The sequence below is a fragment of the Falco naumanni genome, chromosome 6, assembly GCF_017639655.2.
Source record: "Falco naumanni isolate bFalNau1 chromosome 6, bFalNau1.pat, whole genome shotgun sequence".
Taxonomy (NCBI): Eukaryota; Metazoa; Chordata; class Aves; order Falconiformes; family Falconidae; genus Falco; species Falco naumanni.
Genome location: NC_054059.1, coordinates 59303786 through 59321739, shown reverse-complemented (window position 1 = coordinate 59321739; position 17954 = coordinate 59303786). Strand labels below are relative to the sequence as shown.

Genomic DNA, 17954 nt, shown 5'->3' with positions numbered 1-17954 from the left:
CGGGGCCGCCCCCGCGCTCCTCCGCGCCCGCCCCGCCCCGCCCCGAGCGCCGGCTCCGCGCGGCGGGGGGCAGGTGCCGCTGCGCGCCGGGGCGGGTGCGCGCGCCTGCGAGTGCGTGTGCGCGCGCGCGCGTGCGGGTGTGCAAGGCGGGGCCGCGCGGCAGAGGCAGCCCCGCGCCGGCTGGTGCCATCGGGAGCCGGGGCGGGGAGCGGGGGAGGGCGCGGGGGCGGGCGAGCATCCTCGGGGCTGAGGCTCCGTTTGTCTTTCCGGGCTCCGCGCTGGCGAGCGGGAGGCTCTGCGGTACCGGTACCGGCGGGGTACCTGCGGATCGGCTTCCCTCCTCCTCGCTGGTTTTGTTGGGTGGTTTTCTGGGGGGGGGTGGTGTTTCTTTTTTTTTTTTAGTTTGTTGTTGTTGTTTTTTTTTTTTTTTTTTAACCCTCCCTCAAATCCAGGGAGACGCTTCTGAAGCGGGGCGAGCGCTGATCTTACGTAAATGGTGCCGCTCCGGCGAGGGCCCCCCCCCCTGCCAGCCCCGGGCCGGGGGAGCGCCCCCGGGCGCCGCTCGCCCTGCCTAGCGGCCGGGCCCCTCGCCGCCGCCGCAGCCCTGCCTGAGATCCGCACGGGCGCCGGCACCGGCGCGGGCGAGCGGCAGCGGGCGGCCCCGTCCCCGGCGGGTTTCGGCGCCTCCGCGGACCGGCTGCGGGGATGATGCGGCGCGTCGGACCCCGCGGCGGGGAGGGCGCTATGTCAGAGAGATAACGCGCCTCCGCCCGCAGCCCGGGGGCAGTCTCGCTGCCAGCCCCCCCGGGACCCGGCTGCTGGGAGCCGCTCGCTTCTCGGCGGCCGGACTGGCCGCGGTGGTGGGGCCGGGGCGCGGCGGGGCGAGGCCCGGCGGGGCGGGGGAGCGGCGGCCGGCCGTGCCGGGGCACCCCGCCTGCGGGGGACAAGCGCCCGGGAGGCTGAGGAGCACAGGCAGCAGAGGCGGGGAGGAGGAGGGCAGCGCCATGACTCATTTGCAGGCAGGTCTCTCCCCGGAGACTCTGGAGAAAGCCCGGCTCGAGCTGAACGAGAACCCCGACACCTTGCACCAGGACATCCAGGAGGTGCGGGACATGGTGATCACCCGGCCCGACATCGGCTTCCTCCGCACCGACGATGCCTTCATCCTGCGGTTCCTGCGGGCCAGGAAGTTTCAGCACTTCGAGGCGTTTCGCCTCCTGGCCCAGTACTTTGAATATCGCCAGCAGAACCTGGACATGTTCAAGAGCTTCAAGGCCACCGACCCGGGCATCAAACAGGCGCTGAAGGATGGTTTCCCCGGTGGGCTGGCCAACCTGGACCACTACGGCAGGAAGATCCTCGTCCTTTTTGCTGCTAACTGGGACCAGAGCAGGTAAACGCAGAGCCACCTGCCCGCCTTAACCCCTTCTTCCCCCAGGGCAATGCGTGGGAAAAGCCGTGCCAGCGGGCGGGTGGGCAGCGGGGACACAGCCGGCTCTGCCCGCGGCAGGCTGGGCAGCAGCGCAGGAGGCAGAGGGAGAAGAGAAAGAAGAAATGTCTTTTGTGCCTTAGGGCCTTTTCAGCCTTCTCATCCTTTAGGGTGTGAATTTTGGAAGGGAAGTAGAAACTGCTCAGATGCTCTTCTCAGCTGGCTGATAGGAGTTTTACACCCTTCTGCCTCCCCTTAGCCGAAGTGAACTGGCATGGTAGGTGCTGCGCTTACCCATTTGGCAAAGGCTGGTTGCGCTCTCTGTGCTGGTCTTCCTGCTTCAGCACACACGGAGCTGCTCAGGTGCCATGGGAGGAAATGGGAGATGCTGTGTTAAAACAGGAGCATCCATCATGGCTTTTGAGCTGAAAAGTTTACCTGTGTGGGAAGCTGAGGTGCCAGATCCTTTCCCTTAGTTAAAGGGAGCTCTTCCTGAGCCACTTGGAAACGCTGGGATGGAAGTTTCAGTAACCACTTCTTTTCCCCACTCAAGCTGCTCCAAGCGTGAATTCCCTGCGTAATAAGATCCAAGCACACTAAGCTTTGGTAGGAAATCGAAGGAGGCTAGTGCAGTCCCTAGAACAATTTCTGATCTGTTCTGGGACCAGTCGAGCCTGATGATGACTTAGCAGGCTGACCCAAGAGCTGTCTCCCATCAAGGCCCTTACATGGTATCAAGACAATTACTAAAAGAGACACTGTTTGGTTATTCTAAATACCTCATTGGGTGCCATGCTCAGTTTCTCCTGCAGTCTAAAATTATATCCACAAAAACTGCTTGATTTTCAGTGCATGTAAATGAAGGACTCCATTAAGAGTGAACTCTAAAACCTATTCCTGTGAGCGCTGAGTTGTTTCCCTAGGCTTCCAGCATGAAAGCAGGTTTAGAATCTGAAGCACTTCTTAGAGAGAAAAGTTAAAATCTTGCTAGTTGCCTTCACGTGAACCCAAACCATCTTTTTTGCAGTCAGCAAAGGCTGGGCGCAGGCAGTGCGGAGTGCTCAGTGCAGCTATCCCCAGCTCAGCTATTTTGAAACATGGGGAGGACATGAACAGCTAGCAGTGTGGCTAGAAGGGACAGTATCTGGGGGATCGGCATGCTGAAGCTTGCCCTTTAAATGTCTGTGTAGCTGTCCTCTTGCAGGCTGTGTGGATAGCCATCGCAGGGAGGGATCCCGCAGCTCCCTGACATGCACCAGTCAGTGTTACAGCCAGGGATGGGTCTCTGCCTGGAGGGTTGCTGGCCCACCATGGCTTTCCTCCTCCCCAGACAGGACGGCTGCATCCGCACTGCCTACAGGGAGTTTCCTGGCCCTTGCTCACCCGTGAATCGTGCCCAGGGACTGGAAGAAAGCTGTCTGGCACAAACCAAAACTGCCCATGGCCAGGCTAACAACCAGAAAGTGTGGATGAACATATGCAGAGCTGGGGCCAGTGTCCTTTTCCTGGTTAGGTTTTCTAGCAGATGAAGCCAAAGAAGCTGAATGAGGAAGCAGTGGTGATGAGGCTAAGGACTCCTTGAGTGGGCTTCGTGTCCCACATAAGGACCAGGTCAGCTTTTTATTTTTAAATCAACTCCGCAAGCTCTTAAACATCCCTGAAGGGAGAATTAGGAAAGCAATTGCTGTTTAGGCCTTTTATTAAGTCATACATCTATGATGAAGGAATTCCCTTGTTAAAGGTAATACCATTATTTCTCATTAATGAAAAAAACCCCAAAGCTTTATGTGGCACTTTTCAGATCATTAGTTCCTAGTCAAAAGAACACCAGAATCCAAGTTCAGAGATAAGGTAGCATTAAAAAAAATAATTGTCATGTGAAAAGAATAGGTTTATTTTCTTCTTAATTTTGGATGTGCTGATAATTAAACTATGTGAGATCAGCTGACACAACTGTAAATTTATGGTGTTTTTTTTCATGAAGTCCTATTGGGACAATTAATATTATCTATGCTATCATAGCAAAGTGACTGGGGTACACCAGAGCACCTAATGGCTATGTTTGCAGTTGGATGCCTACTGCTTTTCAGCACTGCATGCCCACCACACGCCTATCCTCCAGAGCAAGGGACTTGTTTTCAGATAGACCGCTCAGACAAAGGGGAGAGAGCTGAAGCCCAGCTGTGGGGAGTGGCTTGCTTCAAGGCACATGACAAGTCAGTGGCAGATCTGGGAATGGAGCTAGGTCACTTTCTTGTCTAATTAATTTAGTGTCTTCCATTATTTGATGTTCAGCAACTGAAGCTGGGGAGCATTGTGTATGGAACTTACACTAAACCAGCTATGCAACATGTCACAAGCTTATGCCTTAACTGACTTGAGAACTTGTAGTATGAAAAAGCAGCGCTCCTCTTACAGCAACAATGGGAGGATTACTTCTTGAAGTCTGTCTTGTTAGGACCTCTTCATATGCTTCGTAAGCTAAGCTAATAGAGCACAGCAAGCCTCCAAATCTATCACATTTGTGCAACTTATTATGGCCAGCATGTAACAATTAGAAATAAAAACTCCCAATTTGTTATTTAAGTGAAGAGCAGACATACTATAGATGATTTATACAGCACCAGCAGACTATGATTTACATAGTTCCAAATAGAAAGAAAAGTGTGGGAGGCAAAAAATTCCTATGGTAAAACAAGCCTGTGTACTAGATGTTGAATCATTAAATTAAAGCAGGGCCTGAAAACTGTACCAGATGTCCTACCATCTGAACAACTAAATCAGACATGTATTTAAAACAAACAAAAGAAATGGAAAAGTGAAGGATAATGCACTGAGTAGCACAGCAGCTTTTCCATGGGACTGCCTAACTTTCCACCCAGTCTTTAGCATGGGGAAAGTGAAGATGGCTGGCATTCCTGCCAGGAGGCTGGATACACTTGGGGAGGGATCAGCCTTCCCTATTAGCTTCCAGATTGTTGATTCATAACTACATTTGGCTTGTAGGTGTGTACGTGCATTTGAAGACGCCCTTTTCCTTAATGTGTCCAGCTGGTGAAGCTTTTTTCCAGTTAATGGTACAATTAACTTCAGCTCTCAGCGGCAAGAGATCTGTTGTCATGCATGTTCTTCTGTATGATTTGTGGCACCTGTATGCAGATTCCCTAGAAAGATCAGTCCATTTTGATGCTATTTATTTGAAATCTTTCCCAGTGTTAATTATATCAGAATTTTCCCTAGCAAAGTGCAATAGAAGAGTGCAGCGATACCTAGTTGCTGTCTGTGTCACAGTGACCCAGTCAGCTCACACCATCCTCAGTGAATACAGAAATCCACTGCACTCATTACTGTTAGCTCTGCTGTTGCATCAGATGATTTACAGCAGGGCAAAGACAGAGTCCACTGGTTTGCTTTTGAAACTATGCTTTTGTGTGCAGAAGTGCTAGAAACTTTTCTTTTCCTCCCATTAAATGAAATTTTAAATTCTGTAGTTATTAAGAGGCTCAGCTCACTATTCACCCCAGGCAAGCTGACAGGGTATTTTTCAAGCTGTGATGGAGACAGTGTGACAAAACAAATAGCAATGCTAACAATAATAACATATTAACAATAACAAAATACCTGGTCAACAGAGTCAATTTTTGTTTGGAAGTTACATCTTTCAAATAATAATTATTAAGTAGTGCAAACACTGTCATTTTTTCTACAGTATTTCCTGCTGACTGATCCTGTCTTATTGTTTCCTAGCTTTTCCCCAGGTGTTTGTATCTGCTATTATCACTTGTGTTTAGACTGTGAGTGTTTTGGCTAGGGATCTTTTTGATCAATGCTAATGTAAAATTTAGATCAGCTGAATCTTCATCTGTCACTGACTGTTAGACACGGGGCTAATATAAAGAGTAATGTATGGTATTAAATCTGAATCTAAAAGTTAATCTGGTAAAATATGTGAAGCGGTTTCTATTTTCCTATGCATTTTTGTATCACTGGTGGTGCTTTTTGTTTTTAGATGGAGGGCTCCCAGGGCACGCTGCCGTTATTTAAGCAGAATAGCTCTAAGAGATGTTTCGATCCCCCATCTTCTCAGCATTCAAATCAGTACCCAGACTGACAAACCAAGGAGATATGAAGCATCATTTCTAGGTGCTCCTTTATGTATCTTGAGGGGTCTTATAGCACTGAAATTCTAAAAATATTAAGCCAGAGCAGTAGGTTAGAAATTGGATGATGTCTCAGAGACTTGACCAGCTTTCTCTTTTAATTGACAGTGGCACAACAGCTCATTTGACAGCAACCTTTGCTTGGCCAAATGGTGATGAGCTTAAAATACAGACTGTGCGTTCCTTACATGTTTGGGATCTTTAGGAGACATGTGGCTTAAATACAAGCAAAGAAGACTTTACCATTTATCTCTTGTATTTAACAGTTTGCATCCTCAGAGGCAGAGTCATGCCACTCAGTTTTAATTCTCAAAATAACTTGAAATTTCTTGCTGTTGAGGGGCAGTGGGGTGGGGGTGGGGGCCGATATGACAAATAACGATAGTGATAGTAGGGCAACTCTGCCAAATCAGTTATCTCTTACTCAGTGCAAAAGTGAATTGACTGGGACCAGAATCTGGTTAAACAGATGATACGGTGGATGCCACTCATCATCAAGCACATAAAATATTGAAAAGAAGCTGACACAGCTGGATTTGACATGAGACATCTTTACCCTGCATTCTCCCTGTCTCTTCTCTTTCTGTTTGCCTGGTGGAGATCACAGTGGCCTTTGGGAGTGAAGAGGATGCATAAACCACATAAGCAAGAGGTAAAGGTGAAAGCTCATAGTGAAATACTACCAAGAGTTGTTAGCAATATCTGCCAAACTCTTTTTCCCAGAAATCCTTGGCAATACATTGAATTTGTTCATATCCTGTAAGAAAATCTCAAGGAACTTTTCTTTTTTATAAAGGGGAAGTTGCTGCCACTGTTAAATTACAAGAGTGGGATGCTCAGTCAATTGTTTGAGCTATTCTGTTCTGGGCAAATCAAGACCTCAGTGAGGCATTGCCTTAGAAAGCTTTGTGGCTGTTGTAATAGACATGGTAGCCATCCTGAAGCATTTGAAAGAATCACTGTCAGTGTGGCTATTAACTTGTCAGACCTTCCCAGGCTCGTTGCTTTGAAGTCAACCTGAACGAAAAATTTCAAGAGGCAGCAGAGTGTGTCTGTGCACCAGTCCCCACCTCATCTTAACTCAAACTGGGACACACATGGAACAGAAAGAGTGCATTATATATGTGATCACCTACTTGCAGCATTTGTTATTCACATTAACAACGGGGCTAAAAAAGTTGTCTAAGCTTTCTGTCAAATTAAGCATGGCTCTATAAATAGAGGGCATTAAATACATTTAAATTAACCATGAGTTCTAGATTATGCTAGCAATTAGTAATACCTTGTAGCTACCGTGTGTCCCGTAAGAGTCTGTTTAAACAAGTAAATGCAACTGAATTTAGCCATAAATAAATAAGGATTTATTTCTGCACAGCCTGACTCTAGGCTACTGCAGAACACGTGCTGCAGCAAATCAGGCCCAGCACACCCTACATACCTGTCAGCACTGGAGCATCACTGTGAAATGGGCCAGGGCACAACGAGCAGCTTCCTGTCCCCTACATACACACTGATGGTTAACGGAGGTTGGTAAGAATAAAGCAACACCATCTTCCCCACAGACTGAACACCGTGGTCTCTTAAAATTTAAGGCTGATGTGTTGATTATGGGTTTTTCTTGAAGTAGAAAGACAGTCAAAGCCATCTTGGATGAAATTTATTTCACACTTACTAGCTTATACCATTTTTCTCACTTTTGATTGGTTGCATTTCTGTATCTGTATGGAAAGTAATTTCAGCAAGACAATCGCGAGTAATTTTCCCCACTTTCTTTTCACATAGGATTTTAGTTTCCCTAAAATCCAGCCAAGGATGGAGCGTATTTTATGGCAGAGTCTGTGCATCCTGGTGCTGACATGAACAGTAGTAGGAGTGAAGTGAAATGTTGAACAACATGGGGCTGGAGTGGATTAAAGATGAGTCTTTATGCAAATAACTGTGCTGTGTGAAAGCTTCTGTATAGTTTCTTTAATCATGTTTCATTTGCTTGGGTTGCTCAGCTGATACTTTGGATACTCAGTTTGCCATTTGTACCACCTAAGATTTCTTCTCTCACACCGGGTTTACGTTTCTGACTTGCCTCAGCATGTGCCCAGAGTGAAAGCTGCTTTAAATATCCACTAATACATTTGACTTTCTTGTCTGGTTTTCTATACTGGGCTTAAGTAATGTATCAAAATCAAGAGAAGAGGTCGATTACAGAATGGAGGGTAGTGCCTATTTTCAACTAATTGCCCTAAGCGTATTTCAGGTGGGAAGCTTGGTTGTTAGTGATGTGTCCGTGTATGCTCCTAATGTGGCTTTTTAAGCTTAAAGAGTGCTTCAGATACCTACTTTGGCAGAAGGTGTTCTTGCTTGCTTCTAGCTAGATGTGTGCTTTCAGGTCTTGTTTTCAGAGAGGACCTTTTGGCTTTTTCAGTAAGTAAGCATACAGTATCATCCTTGATGTTGTGGACTGTATTTCTTACACTAAGCAAAACTGCAATAGGAGTTACGGTGATGGTGGATATGCCATAGATTTATGGAGGCCCAGCCCTGAGACCATTGGTTACTCTCTGTACCAGCTGAAATCCTGGTCTCGTGGATGCCTGGCAGTTTTCCTGTTGACTTGAGTGAATTCAGGACATAATTAGGTGTATTTGTGTTTATATGTATACATCTATATATTTATCACATAGGTATATATAACAGCACTTTATAGCCAGTCTTAGAGACCTGGTTGGCCACAATCTTTATGTTTAACGCACCAGATTTCTAGCAGCATTGTGCCACTAGGGAGCCATTAATCCAAGACATGAGATATCTCACTGAACTCTCTGAAGAGGACGTTAGAGATCTACATCAGGAACTTGGGACCCATCTTCTTGGAATGGATGTAGGGTGCTTGCAGCAGCCTTCTGCTTCATGGAACAATTCTGGAGAATGAGTTCTTCTGAATGGGGCAGAATAAAGGTCAAGCGAGGTTGAGGCTAATTTTAGGATTTGAGTGTTTCTAATTATAGATTAGAAAGATCTGATGGATAGATAGAAAAATCAGACAGATTAGCTCTGACAAATGATCTTCCACAGACAGGCATTAGCTGGTGTCCCAATGTCTCACCTGATGTAATTTCCTTCCCAGTGCAGTGTTTCCCCTGGGAAGGCATCTTACAGGGTATAGATCCATCTAATGTCGTGAAACAATAAAAAAAACAGTATTTCTGAGACCTCCACCACCTTGTGGAGGTAACCAGGGGTTTGAGGGCAGTTGGCCATGCTCTGAGCCCAGCCCCGACCCAGACAGCCCCAGACATGACTCTGTAAACCTCCTTCCCTCAGGCTAAGTGCGTGCTTTAATCCCGATGTTGGCAGTTGGATGAAATGCGTGTCATACAGGGGATTTTTAGTTCCCATGGTGATTCGGTGCCCTCCACTGTCCATGCTCCAGTGTTGTAATGGGTAGGTAGACTGGTCTGCAGATGTGCTAGGCAAACTAAGACCTTTTTGGTGTCAGTAAAATCTTCTATAGTCTTAGTGCTGCCAAGCACTCCCTACGCATCCTGTTATACATGCGCAGACTCATTTGGGAAAAAGCCGATGAGTGATTTCATTTTTCTTCAGGTTGCTCTTCGTGCTGTGGGGGTGGGGGTGTGTGTTTGCTTATTATGAGCTGCAGCAGCAATGGTGGCATTTTGCCCAGGTGTCCAGCAGTTGGGCTGGGGGGAACTGGGCTGCCTGGGGAGAGGGGGAGCATCAGCCCTGCAGTGCCAGAGGCTGCTCTGCCACAGCAGCCCCTGTGCCCCCAGGCAGGTTTGCTCAGGGCAGGCAGGGCACTCCAGGTGTGCTTCACTGTGCCTACTGCAAAAACAGGGTCCTGACTTAACAGACCTTTGATAATCAAATTGTGCTAACAGTTTCAAGGATCCAGGTTTTGAATGTTTTCCTTCAAAATAGGTTTTAAAGCATGTCCTTTTCTCCCCAATGGGCAAAATTCCAATTACAGAAATGGTCTTTTGTTTTTTTCCTACCAAAAGGAGATAGAGAATTTTAGTGTTCTGAGGATTTCCCTAGGGAAATTACAGAGAAGAATTTTTTGTGTGCTGTTTCCTGTCCTGGTTGAAAAAAATCTGAATGAAAAAGAGGGAGCATGCCAAACTTCCTGTAAACCTTAGATCTCAGAAAAAGCAAAAGGAGAGGAGTGAAAATTTTTATTCCAGTTAACTAAACCAATTCAAAACAAAATTAAGGTTTCCAAAATGAAGAGAAGAATAATGTAAAACAGTGCTTCTCCTAATGTTTTCTGGGGAAACACACTTTCTTGGGTTCACTTGTGTTAGGCTGACATTAAGAGAGTCCTTTTCTAGTCACTTTCCTAGGAGTGCATAGTTGAGAAGTTCACTGAGTTTTAGTTGGCTAAAAAAAGAAAAGATGGAAGATGTGAGGAGTCAGCTAGAACAGATTAATTTAATTTGTGTTATTTCCCTTTGCAGATACTTTCAAAATATAGTTATGTACCCAATGTAACAGTGTACTCATTGTATTAAAGCAAGTAGAATTCAGTATAATTTAATGTAATTTCTAAATAGGCACACATGTTCTTTGTTACATATGCAGTATGGTGAAGATTTCCCTGGGGATTCATAGTTTTGAGAACTTTTATGTTTGATGCCATCATGGGAGTCTTTTAGAGGGCCTTACTTAAATATATGTGCACAAACACTGCAGATTAACTCTTTCTTTTGTTCCTGGCATATTTGCTTATCCGATATTTTTCTGGTTTAATTTTCTAATGCTACATCTGATACTGTGGTGCGGACCGGCAAATTTACATCTGTTTAAGTTTTACTTTTAGAAGAGATTTTTAGATATAAACCATAGTTAGCCTGAAAGGAAATCAAAATTTAAACTACTACTTTCATCTCTCTTTAAAAAGCCCAGATAATTCTGGTGTTTTGCCTTTTTTTTTAAAAACAACCTGTAAGCTAAACTGCAAGTTGATTAATAACTCTATTATATTCAGTCTAAAGATGATATTGCTGTATATATTTAAGCTATTCAGCTGTGGTATTAGGTGCTTTAGCTTCAAAAAGGAAAGATTATACTCAACAGGGCTTGGCAATATGGAATTATGTCATCTTTTACAAGATGGTTGATCTAAGAAAAGATGATGTGCATATATGTAAACCACGTAATTACATATTGTAGGTGGCATCTTTGTAAACCCAAATTTAACATAGAAAATTCTAGGACTGATGAATACCATGTTCTAAACTTACTGCTGAAACCACATAATCTGCATAAACGAAGTACTCTGTACTCACAAGGCAGTCAAGTAACTTTTAAAAGGTTGCTATTGCTCTTAACAGAAGCAACTGAAAGCCCTAGTATGTGTCACTTTCTGCTTTCAAGATCCTTGCCTAATCGGCTTTCTGTAATACCCCTTGTAGATTTAAGAGAAAACATTAATCAGAGAGAGGGAAAAGGAGGGCATGTGGAAATCCCCCTTTTGGCTGATAATTTTGTAGAAGTAGTATTTCAATTGCTTGGAAAAATACAGGAGGAGACTTTGGGTCTAGGCTTCGGGTGCTAGACTCAGGTTTTGGTATCATTACAATTTTAGAAAAATACAATTTGCATAGATATGCTTGTAGAGACATTTAATAAAATGTGTAGATATTAAAGCAGCTTAGGGGACTACGGAAAAGTTCAAATTTCATTCCAGTGTGTTGTGTTCCTGTAGTTTGTTCTGCCTGGCTGATGGTCTAGATGTACATAATCCTACTCCAGAGGGTGAGTTCTATTAATTGAGCTTTTGAGACTTTCCCAGCTTTACATACCCATGACTTCTGAGGATGTGTTTGCGCTCCTTTGATTTAAACTTTTGGCAAGCAGTACAAAGTAAGAACTCTCAGCGTTTCTCCACATCTGTGGTTGTTGCTCCTTTCTTGACCGAATCTCCCCTTAACGTTCACAGGTACACACTGGTGGATATTTTGCGTGCCATACTTCTTTCTTTAGAAGCCATGATAGAAGACCCCGAGCTTCAAGTGAATGGATTTGTTTTGATTATAGACTGGAGCAACTTCACCTTCAAGCAGGCCTCCAAGCTCACACCAAGCATGCTTAGATTAGCCATAGAGGGCCTTCAGGTAACATTCTTCTTTTCTTTCTCTTCTTCATGCTTTGTTTTGCAGTTCATTACAAATCTATGTGGCTAAAAAAACCCTAAACAAAACCAAACCCCAAGAACTTCTGAATAGCAAGGGTACTAACACCTTAAGGTATGGATGAACAGGCAAGCTACAGTGGCACAAGTTAAGACATGAGTGCAGTCAGCTAACCGCAGTAGCTCCTGGTGTGTAGGCTCCTTCTTTGCCATCAATAGGAGGTAACTTCTCTGTCTTTATTCTGAGGTGGCTGGCTTCCTGTAAGTTCAGACTGTAGCTTTTGCAGCAGCAAGTTAGAAATAATCAGTTTATCTTGTGCAGGGCTAATGAAATACAGGCTGCTGCTTCCACGCTGGGTTATTTTTCCGCTAGAGGCAGGCTGTGCATCATTTGTTCTGAAAAGAGTGGGCACTGTGATGAGACAGTTAGCTGGGACTGTTTACTTAAAGTTCAGCATCTGCTCGGCATTTTTGCTTGGTCAGGATTAATTTGAGCAGCAGCTTCTGGGACTGAGTATACAGTGATTTAAATTTGTTTCTGCTCATTGTAAATGCATTTTACATGGCACTGGCACACCGGTGGAAAGGATACTACATAACTCTCGGCTGTCTCCTATGATCTTTAATGCTTATTAAAATGAAAAACTAGAATCTGTAAAGTAGTTATTTTTTGTGCAAGTTTGAGTTGCTGTGTTAAAAATACCAGTAATTCACTCCCGTGGCACTGTGCCTTGGTTTTACAAGGACATATATTCCTTTTCTGTGATGTTTTTATCATTTACACATTTTTATTACTCATAAAACAAAATAACAGCCGTATCTTTCAACTTTCTTTGCTTTGATATTGCTATTTTTGAAGCAACTTGTATAGCAGTATCTAAATCTTGAAATGGCTTAACCAGTATTCAGTCTACTGTTGTACACAGAAGGGTAGTGACAGTCATGAGACGAAGATCTGTTTTCATTTTGTTGTGTTTCTTTATGCAATGATGTGATTCCATGGTCTTGAGAACTACATTAAAAGGTAGCAGTGAGATCTGTGCTCCAATAGTGCTGCATTTCCTTTTATTACTTTCAAAGTTTTCTTTTTGTGTGCTGTTTTTCAAAGTTAGCCATTGTTTTCTTGTTTAGAACATGAATAAATAGTTCAGTAGTCTTTGGTTTTAAATGATGGTGTTTCTTCTTGGACATTACTTAGAGGTGGCTATTATGAGCAGTGGATAATTGCATTTGAAAATATGATGGATGACCTACCAAACCTCAGGTGGGCTCTGAGACTCTGTTCTCCTGCCATTGACTGGCTCATTGCTGAGCTGAGGTGAAGTCCATTGGCTTAATTTACCCATGCCCCCAGCTTTGTATGTGTGAATATCTTGAGTCTGATGGCCAGGGCATCATTTTGTGGCCACTGCTTCAGTCCTGTTGACTCCAGAGATGTAAAACTGGGCGTGAAATGCTCCAGACGAGAGAATGAAATGGCCAACACTTGAGGAATCTGTCCCAATCTGTGACAAGTGTTGTTATCTGTAAGCAATTTTTATAAGACCTTTTACCACAAGTCTTTTGAAGAAATACATTAGTTGGGCTCTTATAATACAGCACTTAATTTTCTGTGGAGAACCACTGAGGGAGTGAGGGCTAACATTCTTATACTAGCAAAATTAACTGACTCTCTAGTGACATTTTCCCAATAGTTATACTACTTGGGGGGTTGTTTATATTTAATTTCTTCTTTTTTTCCCCCTTTTTCTTTTACTTGGACATTTTACTGTGTAAAAATATATTAGAATCAATGAAAACACAACTGTGCCGAGCATCTTGGAGAGGGAAACCTCACGTCAAAAACAATTGTGATCAGGAGAGAAATAAGAGGAAAGCATGGTGGAAAGATAGTACAGAGAGACTCTGGGCAAGGCACAGGTTTATTTGTGCCTCTTGCAAGATTTCATGCCTGAAACATTAGATTCCCTTACCCTCAACAGGGACTGCCTTTGCTTTTATTTTGGACAAAAATACGTAGCAGAAATATCATTCTGAATGGTGGCAAAGTAAAAAGTGCTTAATCAGGTGGTATGAAAAAGAACAACTCACACACACTGTTTATTTATGATCTTTGTAAATACTCTCTGTTTAATCAGAGAAATGAAATTTACTCTGGCTTACAAGATTTAACAGGGCTCAAGATGCTGAACTTTACCATTTGGAGAATTTAAATATTTGTGTTGCTTGGGTGGAAGGGGACAGTGGGAAGGGATTAGTGACCACTGAATTTGATGTTAACTAAATCCCTTTGCCTCCTGGATGAAATCTACTAAATTTGCATTATACTTGCTTAGCTAACATGGTGAGCAGAATATTCAATATGGTACATACCAAAAAGAGTTGATTACAAGCTATGGCATTTCTGGGCTCTTCACGACTGCTTGGTTTTTAGGAATTTGCTTTTGAAAGTAAATAAATAAATATATACAGTTTTCTACTGAAGACAAGTTCTGCTATACACTTTGACTGCATATCTGTGTTAAATGGGACTATGAAAGGAAGCATACCCCTAACTGACTTGGATACATTAGAAAAAACTCCTAGGTCATTGCTTTCAGGAAAGGAGCCTTTTGGCCATGGAATTTTTAATGTTAAAGGACAGCAATTATCTGTAAACTAATGTGAATTTCCAGCATATCCATCCCAACAGTGCTGTACCAACCGATTGGTGCAGTGTAGGTCAGTGCTGATTTTTAGATCAAATGATTCTGCTAGCCAAGAATCAAAAAACCCCTTTTGAGGTTGGGGCATTCAGCTGGAACTCTTGATGCTCTAGCCCTAGCTTACACACTGGCCTTGTGCTTTTGGAAAAAAGGAGCAGTATTCTTCCCTGTGGATGAAATGCTGCAGCATTTATGTTGCTCCTTGTCAGTGAGAAGGAGGATTTGCAATTAGAATCCCAACACCTTCCATAGTGAAGAACAAGAACATAAGGAAATGCAACATGTAATATTCTTTGTTTTCTGAGAATGATCTGTCTGGATTAGATGCCTAGGAGTTCCTAAAAGCTCAGAGCTGTAAAACCTAAGCAGAAGGAAAATGTTCTTTCAGAGGTGACACCAAAACCCATACCCTGACTTTAGCACCTTGTGCTGGCTCTCCCCAGTGTATTCAGTGTGTGGGTGTTTGTGAATCCTGGTCTTCAGGTGCGCACTTCTTCCCATTCATTGATTTCTGTAGCCAAGCACTGATTTTGGACTTGAGAAGAAGCCCATGTTACTCAGCAGCCGAATTCCCGAAAGCAGGGAGTGTTACGGTGTTGTGTGCTGCAACACCTGAGTGCCTTGAATAAGTCCCTTGCAAAAACTTTGAAAAGTTTTACAGAATTTTGCCTTTTTCACTGGCAAGGAGTTACAATTTGTGTGCTGCAGCTACTTTTCCCATAGAAAGACCAACTCTTGAGAGCTCAGAAGAAAGCAGTCCTAACTCTCTGTAGACAGTGATGAACTCTAAGCTCTTACAACACAAGAATGACAATTTGGTGTTATGGTCTGAAAAATACCTCTATGAAAATATCATCTCAATACATAAAGTTGGTCAAAAAAGCAAATCAAATGTTAGGAATTGTAAGGAAAGGAATGGAGAGCAGGGAACATGGTGAAGCCACTGCAAAAAACTGTGCCATTGCTTCCGTCTTGAATGTTGTGGATGCTTCTGGTTTTCTGTCTCAGAAAGACTGCTGTAAGACTGAAGAAGGGTAAAACCTCCAAAAAGGTGTGGGCTGGTTTCTATCTAAGGAACAACTAAGTTGTCTGGGTTTCTTCTGGATGGAAGAAGAAAAACTGTGGAAGGAAACTAGTTAGGTTGGAAGAGACCTCAGGAGATCAGCAAATGCAACCTCCTGCTTAAAGCAGGGTTCTTCATGAGGTCCAACCAGGGTACAAACAAGGTCGTGGGTGGCTGGAAAGAGTGGACAAGCTGCAGATGTTGTTACATCCATTTTAAGAAATGGGCATCATCAGACAATACTAGCAAGAGGCCTGGCTCTACGTATGACACGGTGATTCTTTGTACAATTTCTGCATAATCTGTGGAACTCCTTGCCATGGGAAATTGTGGCTGCTAGAAGTTTAGATGTGTTCAGAGAAAACGGGTAAGTTTGTGGGAGAGAAATGCACCAAGGATTACTAAATATGTAAAAGCCTTACCAAAGTGCAGAATTCCTCAGGCTGCACACAGATGGAGATGGGGTGAATGCTGAGTGGAAATATCACATATGCTGTCTGCATTGTATCTGCTCCAGACTCTCGTTGTTGGCTTCTGTTAAGGACAGGATATGGAGTTAGATGGAGTTTTTATGGGACGTAATAGAGTCAAGCATATATTCTGTTCCCCCAACCTCTTCCCCCCTTTTTAATAATCTTTCTTTTCTTTTACGGCTCATGGCACTCCCATGCCCCCTTCTGCCCCAACACCGAGCTGGGAACATTTGGGCAGAAGGAGGGAGGAGGTTCTGGGTATGATGCTTTTCTTTGTGGTACTCCTTTTATAGCTACCTATATGGGCTTTTTATTAAATATCAAGAGAGCACTGTTTTCACAAAACAGTTAAAAACAGTGTCAAAGACTGAAAATTCCATTTGAAAATTATATTGGAAGTTGGGGGTTATTATTAACTCTGACAGACAGCTTTGGGGGTAATTATAAGTGACTTTCGCAAAATGGAAAGTTGTGGGTATGCGTAAGACACTTTACCTGATTAACTGGTATTTAGGATTCTAAAACCTGGAACACTAAATCCTTCTTAAATACTTGATTTCTATTTAGCTCATAATAGTAGTTGCATACATGACAGATTTGTTTTGCATGTTGTCACTCAAGCAGGCTGTACCTCCAAATGCTTTGCAAAACTGCATAGTTATTGGTGGCTGAATATTAATGCTTTTTCTTTAGGTAAAAAGCTGGGCGAAAACAGAAAGTGATGCACATTTAAATTGGGATCTGAACATATGTGGACAGGCAGCATTGTTGCAGAAGGCTGAAGACTTGCTTTCAGGTTGAGGATGTTTACAGAAGAGAGCATGTAGTGTTGTTGGGGACAAGGCAGGTTTTTCAACTGATTGTGTCTTTTGTTTGTAACAAAGGAAGGCTTCATAAGCTAAAACAAACTCACTACTGTGAATGTGAAAGCAAAACTGAAAGGACACGAAGACAGTGTGCTTGCAGTTACTATTGCTATCCAAAACATCTTTCCAACAGCTGTTCTTGTGAGTTGCAAGGACAATAGCCGCAACCAGATTTGCTGCAGCAGTGTAAGCTGGAAGTAACAGAGACCAGAGCACGTGCAGTTTGGGGATGACAGGGACAGGACTTCTGACTCCCATTTTCTTTAAGCATGAACTTCATCAGTATCTTACAGGGAATCTTATCTGAACATCATTGTGGGTTCACCAAGCACAGACAGTGCTTAAATTTTACCGTCTAGTTCTGGACTACATTTATCCAAGGAACTTCCAGAACTAAGGATGCCTCTGAAAACAGTATTTTGACTTCATATAATGACATGGTCACATGCTGTGTACAGTGCATAGTTAATAATGAGCTTAAGGAACAGTTACTCAGTACTAGCAGTGAGTATCAGTGAGTAGCAAACAAAAAAAAAAAGAGAGCTTTAAATGTCTTTGCATCCAAACTTAAGGCAATGAAAAATGCTCATTGAGTGCTTGAGTTTTCCACTAGTTTTTGAGAGTAAGTCCTGACCTACTTTTTGAGAGGTCCTGACACTTCGCTTAGTGCTTGGGAGGATATTAAAAAAGCAGCAGGCTCAAGCTTTTAATGGGAGTATCTGCAGCTTTCAGGAGGGCTAGTAAATCATGTAGCTGCTTTCATTCAGTTTTTTATCAAGGAATTAAGCTGTTTGTAAATGCTAGAGTCCCCTGAGCCCAGGACTATTCCAAAGAATGAAGCAATGCACTTGTAAACAGCACAATTTCTTAAGAGTTCAACTGTTCTGTAGCAGCAGCAGAATGGGGTATTTTTCCTAAGAACTTGGTACTTTACAAGAGTTTACATATATTTGATCTTCTCTGCTTGTAGAAAGGCCATCAAAAAGGCTTGGCAGCAATTTACTGTGGAAACAGGGTGGACTGGAAGTGTTTGTTGGGCTGGGGCTTAACTTGCCAGGTGTGAAAGGACTTGATGGCCACAGCTCCAGCTCAGTTGCTGACAAGCATGCCTGT

The 17954-nt window shown here is 43.6% G+C and overlaps 1 protein-coding gene across 1 annotated transcript in view; it reads left to right on the top strand.

Moving 5' to 3' along the window:
* The first annotated feature begins 230 nt into the window (after positions 1–230).
* CLVS2 (clavesin 2) overlaps positions 231–17954 on the top strand; it is a 51514-nt gene continuing 33790 nt past the window's right edge. The window contains exons 1-2 of the mRNA XM_040599332.1: positions 231–1393; positions 11543–11717. Of these exons, the coding sequence (XP_040455266.1) occupies positions 1005–1393; positions 11543–11717 (564 nt within the window). The 5' untranslated portion in view covers positions 231–1004. The remainder of the gene's footprint in view (positions 1394–11542; positions 11718–17954) is intronic.